The sequence below is a fragment of the Protomyctophum parallelum genome (genome assembly GCF_964188405.1).
Source record: "Protomyctophum parallelum genome assembly, chromosome: 15".
Classification (NCBI taxonomy): domain Eukaryota; kingdom Metazoa; phylum Chordata; class Actinopteri; order Myctophiformes; family Myctophidae; genus Protomyctophum; species Protomyctophum parallelum.
The window spans coordinates 8,437,430-8,450,324 of record NC_139710.1 but is presented as its reverse complement, the minus strand read 5'-3'; the positions used below and the strand labels follow the sequence as shown (position 1 = coordinate 8,450,324).

The 12,895-nt window shown below is 43.7% G+C and overlaps 1 protein-coding gene across 1 annotated transcript in view; it reads right to left on the bottom strand.

Annotated features, from left to right (window-relative positions):
* Positions 1 to 12,895, bottom strand: part of znf608 (zinc finger protein 608) — a 51,964-nt gene that overhangs the window by 19,379 nt on the left and 19,690 nt on the right. Inside the window, exon 2 of the mRNA XM_083784807.1 lies at positions 9,562 to 9,850. Within this exon, the coding sequence (XP_083640933.1) occupies positions 9,562 to 9,850 (289 nt within the window). The remainder of the gene's footprint in view (positions 1 to 9,561; positions 9,851 to 12,895) is intronic.

The window sequence follows — 12,895 nt, the reverse complement described above, 5'->3', positions numbered from 1 at the left end:
TGGAGGTCAGTTATTAGGGCATTATCCCAGCAGCCGCGGCAGAACTGCTTTAGGAGTTGCTTGTCAAATTCTTGTGCAGACACACCACCGCGCCGCATAGTCAGGCTCAGACACACCTGCAATCTTTGTAGAAATGCAGACGGCTTTTCATTAGAATCCATCAATGTGCTCATGAATCTCGCGTATAGTTCATCACCATCTTCAACCGTTCCATAGGCCGAATCAAGTAGTTCAAGATAGGCAGAGGGTTGAGCCTGTGGGCCTAGATGCTTGATTAACTCTGCAGCAGGTGGAAGTAGGCTGTCAAGTATGCGGTGTGTGCACTGCAAGTCAGAAACATGGATCCTTAATAAGGACTTCAACGCTTGTGCGCCAGGTGTCATAATCTGCTTCGTTGGTGGGTCGGGGAACTTTCCCTGAAAAGGCACGAAGCCTACTTGGTGTAGTGAAGTGTGATGAGGTTCCACTACTGCGAACAATATGTTCGACCACCACTCGTTGCACGTTGGGTGGATTTAAATCAATTGTGGGCGGTATTGTGCCCTGAGCCGTAGCTGATATTGAGAGGGAGTCGGTCAGGTTTTTAGTTGCATCATGTGATTCAAGGACTGTAGGATCAGAAGGGTGTGAACTTGGAGAAGACGGGTCAATTTGTTTACGAGGAGTGGAAGACAATGCAAGATTTTCAAGTTCTTCTTTCAGCATTTGCTCAAGAGAATTTCCACTCAAGCGGGCAATTGCACGCAACTCGTCCATGTATGTTTTGGTAGCATTAACACGGGCATTTAACGTATAAACACTTGCCAAGCTCTGTATTTCGTAAACAACTGCATCTTGATTGGAATGTTTCAACTGAAACGGCAGCAGGGGCTCTAATGTTTCCATGGCAGTGCCACATTTAAACTCTGCTATCAAGTGGTGGTGGAAATCTGAGTTTTTGTCATTAATGGTAAAGAATCTGTTAATTTCACCATGTTTCTGAAGATAAGTAACGACCTCATCATCAGCAGATGTACCTGTTATCCCATTAACTATTACAGAGTTGGGGATTTTGATCGATTCTTTCATCACAATTTCCATTTTGACTGTATTAGGTTTGGACTCAGATTTTGAATGTAACCCGTTGCAAATCAATAATAACCAATTAAGTGACAATTAAGCATCCAACATAGCTCCTGGCTAGCTCGCCAATTGTAATACCAACTTGTGCCAAACGGGGCGAGTGACACTTCTATGAGTAACTTGTAGCACCTATAAGGCACTATAGCAAAATCTGGACTAGTTATTGTGTAGGTTCGACTGCTGGAGCTATGGGGAGTGCTTAAATGAGACTCAGACACAAGGAGGTTAAATGTTAAATGATTGCCGGCAGTTATATTGAAAAAAACCATTAACAAACAAACATAAACTTCTTCTTAGTAGTATTACACTCTCAAAGTGTTCACTTGCAAAGTGCAAAAATAACAATATCCCTTCATTGAAATTAAATGAACTGTCTCACCGATTCTGTGTGAAACAGGCTGGGCACAAACAATGCAATGGCTGCCCCAGTGAATCCACAATGGTTTCTAGAAATAAACAATACCACTCATCAAAAACCAAAGTAATTTCCAATTATTTGTTACTCTTAAATTAACTCATAAGATGTGGTGAGTTACCTTGCTTCGCTGTGGTTTGTGCTCATAAAACTCTTCTAGTATCACACTTTTTCTCTCTGTTCTGTGCTCTTCTCATGTGCTGTGCACTGCTGTTTGGCTGTCTTTCTCTCTCTAACCTCAACAGCTGAACTGACTCAGTTCAATTGGGCTTGATTAGTGCAGCACTGCAGGTAGATGGTAATCACTGCTTCAACAGGTTGCTGTGTGGCTGGGACAGCATATCAGCCAGGCCTAAACTGACTGCTGATTGGTGGAACCACATGTCACTCTGTCTCTGATATCTAGTGATTTTTAGATAGCTTAACAAATCTCTGCACTACTCAGTGGTTAGGTTTCAGACAGGGTCACTAAACATAGTAACTTTAGATTTAGTTCTTAGGCAAAAGCACACATATAAGGCAACTGTAGCTTGTCTCTATATGTTAGGGTTATACTGTAATCCACTAAATCATGTGTGTTACATAACCTTAACCCATGTCTAACCAATATGACTCGTCTAAACGAGTAAAGTATGCACCCCAACTTGGATAATAAAAATAATCCTGTTTCCTCACAGAAAATCTGTTCTCTGTGACAAAAGACCAATGGAAATCAAACAACAGCTGACGCTGGGCCCCTGACACACATTAGAATGGAAATATTATTAGCATGGAATAATTGTCCGGTCTTGACAGAAAACAGAAAAAAGACAAAACAGACAGGCTGACAGACAAAGGAAGAGAGACACTGAATGACAGACTCATGAGACAGTGTAACAAATTAACAACAGACAGACAGACAGACAGACAGACAGACAGACAGACAGACAGACAGACAGACAGACAGACAGACAGACAGGTTGATCGATCGCTCACTTGCTCGCTTAATTGACTGATTATATTGACAAAATGCATATACATGCATGTACAATGCGTATTTCCATTGTGGTCCTTTGAGTGCAAAATGTGTGTATGTATAAATGTTGGGGGAAGCAGAGAGCCACAGAGCCACACAGAAAGAGAGGTTCTGTAAAGCCTCTGAGCGGCGCAAATTGTCATTTAATTTGGGCTCATCAAGCCCCGAAGCTCTTCAATTAGCATTCCACTTAATCAATATTCATACAGTGTCAGCCCCGTGTCCCTCCGCCACCAGAGGATGGGGCTCACATATCACAATGTCGTCTGAAGAATAGTCAGAGTGGCAAGGCCGATCACTCATGATGAAAGGGACTGGAATTTCTTTTTTTTTGCTCTCTCTAAAAAATGTTGTATTGCTTTTATTGTTCTCCGAGCCTAGCTTGTCCCTCATCTTCTCTCATTCTTCATTCCTTTCACTCTCTCACAGTGTATCTCACTCCCCCAATACATGCACACCTGCATCTTTCCTTCCAAAGACAGACAAAATACCCCCCCCCCCCCCCAATCTCCCTACTGCTCCATCTCTCTCTCTCTCTCTCTCTCAGTTCTGTCTGCTCTATTCAGAGCTAGAGTATATGTATGTATTATGCACTGTCCATGTTCCCAGCTTTTCTACTGCCTGGCCTCCTTTTCCCTCAATCCCCCTCCCTCCAGCCCCTCTTTCTTCTTTCCACTGCATCTCTCTGATCCATGTGGGAATCTGAGCTGCGTTCTATCTATTCAACACAGTAAGATTGGATTTATTTCACAGTTCAATTAACCTCTTTATACTTATATACGTCATTGACCGGAATCCGAGGAGTCCGGGGGTCTAGGCCCCTTAGCTTTTTGTCTCTGTATCTTTGCCGGAAATAGACTATCTACAAGATCACAAGATATGTGACGGTGTCTGACCGAGGCTAAGGGACTGATCGTTATTTATCCACCAGGGGGTGGTGGTGCAGATGTGATTTCATTTTTTTATTTTTCCTCATCCCCCCCCCCCATTATGATGAGACGAGACAAGCTGTCAGCCAATTTCATTGGGAAATAAAATGCTGTCTGTATTGCACTATACACTATTATACTTATTACACTATCACACTATTATACTTATTACACTATTACATTTATTACACTTGCACATATTGGATTGAGGGAACATAGGGCTGAGGGAACATAGGGTCTGTTTTGGAATGGGGGAACATAGGGCTGAGGGAACATAGGGCTGAGGGAACATAGGGTCTGTTTTGTAATAGGAGAACATACGTAGGGCTGAGGGAACATAGGGCTGAGGGAACATAGGGTCTGTTTTGGAATGGGGGAACATAGGGCTGAGGGAACATAGGGCTGAGGGAACATGGGCATGACCCCCATTTAGCCAGCCAGGCACCACCGAATAGTTAAACTCTTTCTTTAGTCTATTACAACCACATACGCAGACAAAAGTAGGCTACATGGCACCGCGGCCAAAACACAAGTAGGCTACTATGACGTGACGCACACACCAGGCAACAATCCAACATTGCAATGCGAGTGCGCAAAGATGCACATGATGACAGCTGCTTTTAGACCAGCCCTACCGTAGGTGTTCCTACGGTAGGGCTAAGGTGTTCCTGTGATGTTGTGCTACTTTCTATGTGGAGGTCGTTAACAAGCAACTTGAGTCACCAACAGTAACTTCTGAGAAGTTTATATGATATCGTTACGTCTTCCATGACCTCAGCCGCAACATTATTATTATTGTTGCATCTTCAGCAGCGGTGCTGTCAGCCTGCTGCTAGATCCTCGCCTTCCTCCTCTCTGACACCGACAACACTGGCTCTTTTCAGCCTGCTGCTGCTGGCCCGCAATTCAAACATTGCGGTTCATAGCTTGAAACTTTTTTCGCTTTTTCTACTGGAAATATCATGAACGCATGCAGAATCAATATGTCCCGCGCTGTTTTGAAGTCAGACGGGGCAAACTACATCAGCGGCCGGGGGAGGGACCTTTGCTGGTAGAACAGATCTACAAGCTCACAACGTGTCACCAAGCAACACGTTGTTAGCTTGTAGATCTGTTCTATTTGCATGCCCAGTTGCGCACACATGGAAGATACCAAGTACACTCGCCACACAGGGTCAACTTTATATAGCTAGGAGTAAAACACTATGAAAAACAAAATAATCAAAGCGTTTTTTAAATAGAAAATTCAGCAAAATAAAGTTGTACAACCCCCCCTAATCCAAAATAAAAATAAACATATCCCCCCCTCAGGCTCAAAAAATTGTTTAATGACCCCCCCCCCCCTTTTTTGCACCATACCAACCTTTGTTAAATAACGATCAGTCCCTAAGTCATTGAATATTATTATTACTATATATTTTTTCTGTTGTTTTTTCATGCCATATGAGAGCAGGAAATAATAGCTTAAAATTGACATATTGGTTGTTCAGTTTAACCCACCAGTTTTGGAGATATGGCTTATAGAGTAATGTCTTGCAGAAAACAGTCCAAATTCTGCGTGTGTGCGTGCGTGGCTTTGTGCGTGCGTGTGTGCGTGCGTGTGTTTGTTGCCAGGGTGAAGAGCAGCGCTCCATGTTAATTACCACTGGGCCTGGACTACAACTCAACACCTCACACCAGACGCCCTGTGGTTGGACTACAACTCAACACCTCACACCAGACGCCCTGTGGTTGGACTACAACTCAACACCTCACACCAGACGCTCTATGGTTAGACTACAACTCAACACCTCACACCAGACGCCCTATGGTTGGACTACAACTCAACACCTCACACCAGACGCCCTATGGTTGGACTACAACTCAACACCTCACACCAGACGCCCTATGGTTAGACTACAACTCAACACCTCACACCAGACGCCCTGTGGTTGGACTACAACTCAACACCTCACACCAGACGCCCTATGGTTGGACTACAACTCAACACAATTTACAATTTACAATTTACAATTTAGGCATTTAGCAGACGCTCTTAATCCAGAGCGACTTACATTTAAGCAAGAACAAAAGCATGGGAATACATCACATAAAAGCATTTATCATGAAACATGCGTAAGCTAAGAAGGTAACAGTGGAATATCTATATGATGAAACTATACATACACTATACATAATAAACTATATATATTCACTACTATGTTATACATATGTACTATGGCGTGCTATGACTATATACAATACAATTATAGTGCTGTCTACATAACATGCTATAAGTCTGTGTCAAATGCTATCTAAGCCAACAGAAATGCTATCTAAGGGGTTAGGGTAAGTGCTATGGGCCATGATGGAGTCTGAAAAGGTGGGTTTTCAGGCTACGGCGGAAGATTGGGACACCTCACACCAGACGCCCTATGGTTGGACTACAACTCAACACCTCACACCAGACGCCCTGTGGTTGGACTACAACTCAACACCTCACACCAGACGCCCTGTGGTTGGACTACAACTCAACACCTCACACCAGACGCCCTGGGTTGGACTACAACTCAACACCTCACACCAGACGCCCTGTGGTTGGACTACAACTCAACACCTCACACCAGACGCCCTGTGGTTGGACTACAACGCAACACCTCACACCAGACGCCCTGTGGTTGGACTACAACTCAACACCTCACACCAGACGCCCTGTGGTTGGACTACAACGCAACACCTCACACCAGACGCCCTGTGGTTGGACTACAACTCAACACCTCACACCAGACGCCCTGTGGTTGGACTACAACTCAACACCTCACACCAGACGCCCTGTGGTTGGACTACAACGCAACACCTCACACCAGACGCCCTGTGGTTGGACTACAACTCAACACCTCACACCAGACGCCCTGTGGTTGGACTACAACTCAACACCTCACACCAGACGCCCTGTGGTTGGCAAAGCACTGCAGTTGTGCACTGCAGACAGACAAGATATTTATTAGTGACATATTACATATACATATTACATCGGTGAAGCTTACCGGCAAGAACTCATTTTTTGTTCTTGAAGACAACTTCATCCATTTTATTTTAAAGGTGTGCTGTGTAGCATTTTTCTGCTGGTCGCCAGACAAATCAACTTGCAAAGTGTGTTTATAATTGACATTCTTCCAATAAACGTAAGGGACGGCTGCATGGTTTTAAGTATAAGATCTATCCCATAACAAATAGCTGTGATCAATGGCTGTGATGCCATAACCATGACATAATAGTCTGGCCTCAGCAAAATAATATATATATATATCCTGTCTCCAATTGGTAAAGAGTTCTGCTGCTAGACTGTTAACTAATACTAAGAAACATGACAAAATCACATCTCATCTTGGCTGCTCTTCTGGATGCCTGTGAGCTTCAGAAGCGATTTTAAGATTTATACGGATCATTTTTAAAGCCCTGCACGGACAGTTAATTCCGGAAATGCTGGTCCCTTATAAGCCTTAGATTCTCTAAAGCCCTCCTGGTTGTTCCAAAAACTTGGCTCATTACCCAGGGCAATCAGGCTTTTGCAGTTGGCCACCTGCTAAAATGCCCAACCCGAGCAGCTATGGCAACAACAGTGCCTTGAATTCTTAAAAAAAAAAAAAGCACTTTGTAACTTTGTTAGGAAAAGTGCTATCCAAATAAAGTAATCCTTATCATCATTATAATCCAGAGGGACATGCAGTGCATTGCAATTGGCATTGTAATGTGGTTGTTAAACAACTGCTAGGCCATAATAATAGAGCAGTATGAATAGTATAAAATTGTTACTTCAAGTGGGCAAATCCAGCACAGTATACATTTAAGCTAATAATCGTTGAATGAAGATGTATTAAACACCTGTGTGAAATTATTTAACCAGGATACAATGTTTAATTGATGTTTAATTTACGTCATATTTAGCGGAATTCTGACGTAATTTCTCCGTTCATCGTCAATGGCAAAACTTGAGACGGGCGGGGACAAAATTTAGCAGACATTTGAACGGAATTCTCTTACCGTGGTCAATGGCAAATCTTGAGACATGTGGGGACAAAAGCTGTTTATAGAAGCGGATAACGCCCCTTAAAAATCACATGTATGAAGTGTGGGGCGCTTTTATCATCATATATCATCATCATACATAACATTCCGTGCTCAGCCAATCAGCTGAGCAGATTCCGTGCTCGTACACACAAACACACAAAGCTGTGCAAAAACGCCAGTATGCTACTTGTGTGAAGTGAGGGGCGCCAACTGTGGGCGTGGCTGCCACATGACGTCACTGGGGTCATACATATACATACTGTGGCTGCCACATGACGTCACTGTGGCTGCCACATGACGTCACTGGGGTCAAACATACATACTACTGTGGCTGCCACATGACGTTACTGGGGTCATACAAACATACTACTGTGGCTGCCACATGACGTTACTGGGGTCATACAAACATACTACTGTGGCTGCCACATGACGTCACTGGGGTCATACATACATACTACTGTGGCTGCCACATGACGTCACTGGGGTCATACATACAGTACATACTACTGTGGCTGCCACATGACGTCACTGGGGTCATACATACATACTACTGTGGCTGCCACATGACGTCACTGGGGTCATACATACATACTACTGTGGCTGCCACATGACGTCACTGGGGTCATACATACAGTACATACTACTGTGGCTGCCACATGACGTCACTGGGGTCATACATACATACTACTGTGGCTGCCACATGACGTCACTGGGGTCATACATACATACTACTGTGGCTGCCACATGACGTCACTGGGGTCATACATACATAGCGCGAACATAAAAAGACGATAGGCTTGGCCGGCCACATGACGTTGCAGGGGGGTTACCAATACCAATTTCAGTACATGTTTCGGAAGGTTTACACTTCTCTTCGGGAGTTCGGGAGACAATGCTCAATTCCGGGATACTTTGGCTCCTTCTTCGAAAACATCCAGGTATTGTAGACCTCCCCTTACCCCACCCACCTCCACTGTGCATCTCCCGTCAGTCAGTCCGTCAGTCCGTCAGTCACACCTTGTGACACGCTCCATATATGGCCAATACAGAATTCATTCCATATGTTGATCTGACCTCATCAAACCCTGTACACTCAAGACACGCTCTGTATATGGCCAGTACAGAATTCATTCCATATGTTGATCTGCCCTCATCAAACCCCTACATCTCCATATACTGTATGGAGCTCGCCTGTTCTGACATCACAATGATGTTCTCGCATCACAATGATGACTCGACCAGCTCAACAGAATGATTGATCTCCAGAATGATAGATCTGCAACTCTACATTCAAGAACGCATTCATTGCATGTATTTTTGGTCAAAGTTGATCCCATGCCAAAGCGCCAGTGCTTGCCCAGCAGCCATAAATGGAGAAGACTGGATCTTCTTAACTATGTATTAAGAAGCTCTGTTGTTTCAGCACGACGGCGTCTTACAGGCTATATTATATGAGGGCGAGAAGCGACACGCATCCGCCTGGATGACGGCAGACTGCTGGGCGAGCACTGGCGCTTTGGTATGGGGGGCATATGGACATATGGAAGGTCAGAACAGGTCAGATCATATGGAAATCTAAGGGTGGCAGCAGGGGTAGTGTCTTGAGTGTACAGTTTGTGTGATGAGGGCCCATGCAGGTAGGGCCGGGCCTTCATTTTCGGACGCGTTGAGAACTCTAGTTTTCGCTGGCTGCCGGGCGCAGTTGCACTAATAACTTTGGGGGCTCCCGTCTAGAGTTTGAATGGACATGTATCAGTCAAAAGGGAGACATCGAAGCGGAAAGACGGGTGGGGAAGGATCAACATATGGAATGTCATTATATTCACCCTTTCAATGCCGTATTAGAGAGCTCCCTTCAGGTCATACATGGGCTAAATGAAACACACATTTATCCTGCACATTTAACAGCTCCAGTGTATATGAATATTTTGTATAGATGCCTTGCTGCAAACCTAATTTCCTATGTGGGAGTCAGACAAATTAAAGTTGTGAACTAGAAGTGGAAATGTGAACTCATCATCTCTCCTCACCTTCGTCAGTCTCGTGCCATACGATGCCCTCCAGGTTAACGCTGGTGCCCGGCTGGCACGGCCCCAGGCAGGCCCCGTCTCCTTCCAGACCCACAGAGCCTCCGCCTCCACTCACTCCATCCTGGGTGTTAGTGCCGATGGAGCGCGTCCTGACCACCAGCTGCTTGGGGCTGGACAGGGGCAGGGCCGGAGCTAGGGAGAAGGAAGGAGTTGAAGGCAGGGACACCCCTAGAGGGCCAGGGTGCAGGCCAGGGGCCGGGGGAGCTGGCACTGTGAACATGGGGTCTACCTGCAAACACAGGGAAGGAGAGGAAAGAAATGTTGAAGGACTGCAGAGGAAAGAGGAATTTGAATGGAGCACACTCACAGAAACGCACGTAAGACGTCATGTGGCTGATATAAATAAATACTGCCCTCGCTGTGCCCCTGACTTCACACGAGTGTGTGATTTCTTTCTGAACATAATAGAATAGATGTGGAAATATGTCTTTGGCTTCACTATGGCAGAACAAAACAACAACAATACAAGAGACTTATACAAGTCTTTATACAAGTCAAATCATAATAGGAAAACAAAGAAAACATTCAATTTCACATTCAGACGATGAAGTCAACATGGCAGATATACAGAAGGATACAAGACCTGGCCTACAGGCCTACAAATGTCTATTAGTACAGCGGCTAACAGCCATATTGTGAGAGAACCTTTCACTTGGTGATACAAGCGTGAAATTTGGTATGAACATGCCTCTGGGTCACCTCTTTAACCTTTTTAACCGAGCCAGCGAAAAATCCAATATGGCGGTCATTTTTCAAGATGGCCGCCAAATAAAAAAGGCCTTTTGTGTCGGTTCTGGACAACCATGGGTGTGGCCAACTTGAGACCAGGTGGAACGTGTGTGTCAAATTTGAAGTCGGTGGGGCGAACGGTTCTCGGGTTACGTTGATTACAGATGTACACACGCACACAAAATTCGTGCAATATAGCAGTTGGAACGATTGCCTCTGGGTCACCTCTTTAACTTTTTTAACCAAGCCATCCAAGAATCCAATATGGCGGTGCTATTTCAAGATGGCCGCCACATCTAAATATTAGCCTGTCTACATTTCTTACAAATTTTAGGAAAAAGTTCACCATTATAGATAGATAGATAGATATATTTTTTTAATTTTTTTATATATATATTTCTTTTATTCTTTATATTTTTGTATTATTGTTTTGTCATTATTTTTTGTTTTCATACTGAAAATGGTAGCATGCTAATGCTACCATTTCTAATGCTAATTAGCATGTTAGCATTATCATGTTAGCATGCTATGTTAGCATGCTAGCATATTACCATGTTAGCATTATTATGTTAGCATTAGCATGCTACCATATTAGCATTAACTTAGCATTAGCATGCTACCATTTTCAGTATGAAAACTAAAAATAACAAAAAAATATAAAGAATATATATATATATTTTTTTAAATTAAAAATAAATAAATAAACTATCTATCTATCTATCTATAATGGTGAACTTTTTCCAAAAATGTGTAAGAAATGTAGACATAGGCTAACAATTAGATGTGGCGGCCATCTTGAAATAGCACCGCCATATTGGATTCTTGGATGGCTCGGTTAAAAAAGTTAAAGAGTTGACCCAAAGGAAGGTTCATGACAAATGTCACGCTTGTATCACAACAACCGTTCCAATGATCTGCTATATTGCACGAATTTTGTGTGCGTGTGTACATCTGTAATCCACGTAACTCGAGAACCGTTCGCCCCACCGACTTCAAATTCGATACACACGTTCCACACACCCACAGGGAGTGCAGTGCCCGGTCTCGAGTCGGCCGCACCCATGGTTGTCCAGAACCGCCACAAAAGGCCTTTTTTATTTGGCGGCCATCTTGAAAAATGACCGCCATATTGGATTTTTTGTTGGCTCGGTTAAAAAAGTTAAAGAGGTGACCCAGAGGCATGTTCATGCCAAATGTCACGCTTGTATCACCAAGTGAAAGATCATTCCTATTATCTGCTGTAGCCTACTATATCCATTTTGTAATGCATCACAAAAGGCAGTTTATCACATTCACAATATGGATTATGTAAACCGTCACCCATAATAAGGTGTCGCTCTCACCATCTGAATTATATGCAACTAAGTCATATGCAACCTAAAAGGTTGTCATAACAATTACAAATAAAGTCAATACTGAGGCCATTATGTTGAAAAACACAGTTCTTAAAGGTAAAGTATTTATTTTTGCGTCAGTGGGTGCACGTACGAGTTGCGCTGTGTGTGTGTGTGTGTGTGTGTGTGTGTGTGTGTGTGTGTGTGTGTGTGTGTGTGTGTGTGTTTAGGTTCAAAATAAGCATTTAGGTTCAAAATAAGCAATGTTTCCCTTTAAGAATGGAACCTGTCAAACTGTCAGGGCCTTATTTGGTTTGAGTCTTGTAAGGCTGGCAGCAAGCTGCCTCTCGGTGAGTAAAAAAGAAAGAAAAAGATAGCACTACATAGGACCTTTATTAAACAGAGAACCGCTGTTTTGGCTTCCAAAATCCACAAGTGATCTTAACTGTTGTCGTTGCCATGACAACTTGTAATTAAATACACAGCGAGTGGCAGGTCTTCAAAGTGCTGCCCTCAACCTCACGGCTTATTATGGTCCCAATTACTCCAGCTCTGGAAATTAATTCTGTTGAGAGAGCAGGACAAAACGGCTGTGAATGACTTCTCTCAGTGTTAGGGCTCAATATACTGTAGAGTGTAGATCGCTGGCTAGAGGAGCCTCAATGCTCAATCTTCCCTGGATGAGTTTTGGGGCCTTTTATGCCTTTATTATTGATAGGACAGGCTGACAGGAAATGGGGAGAGAGATGGGGAGTGACACCAAAGGACAGCAAAGGTCGTCGGGATCGGACTCGAACCTGCGACACGCTGTCAGGCTGCATTGTAGCCTTGGTCCCCAGACACAAACACAACCAGGGAAACTCCCCCCTGTCAGGCTTGGACTCCTCATATGAAGGAAGCATAAGGTCAGTCCTTTGCTCTCCCGAGGTTGGCAGAGCCAACCCAGAAAAAAGCACCCAGAAAAAAATGAGTTACAAAATGTGGGTTAAAACATTAAAAAAAGGCCCTTTCGCCCTTGAATGATAATAATGCTATCTGCAGATACCGGGAGGTAACAGATTGTCTTTAAACTGTTACTGTAAGTGATTGTGTTGAAGCTGATATCCAAAGGCTGAGCACAGTAACTACATTTAAGGGTACATACATTACCTATATCTGCATTAGCATTATGTTAGCCTATTGTAAAAAGCTACAGAACAAGAACAAAAACA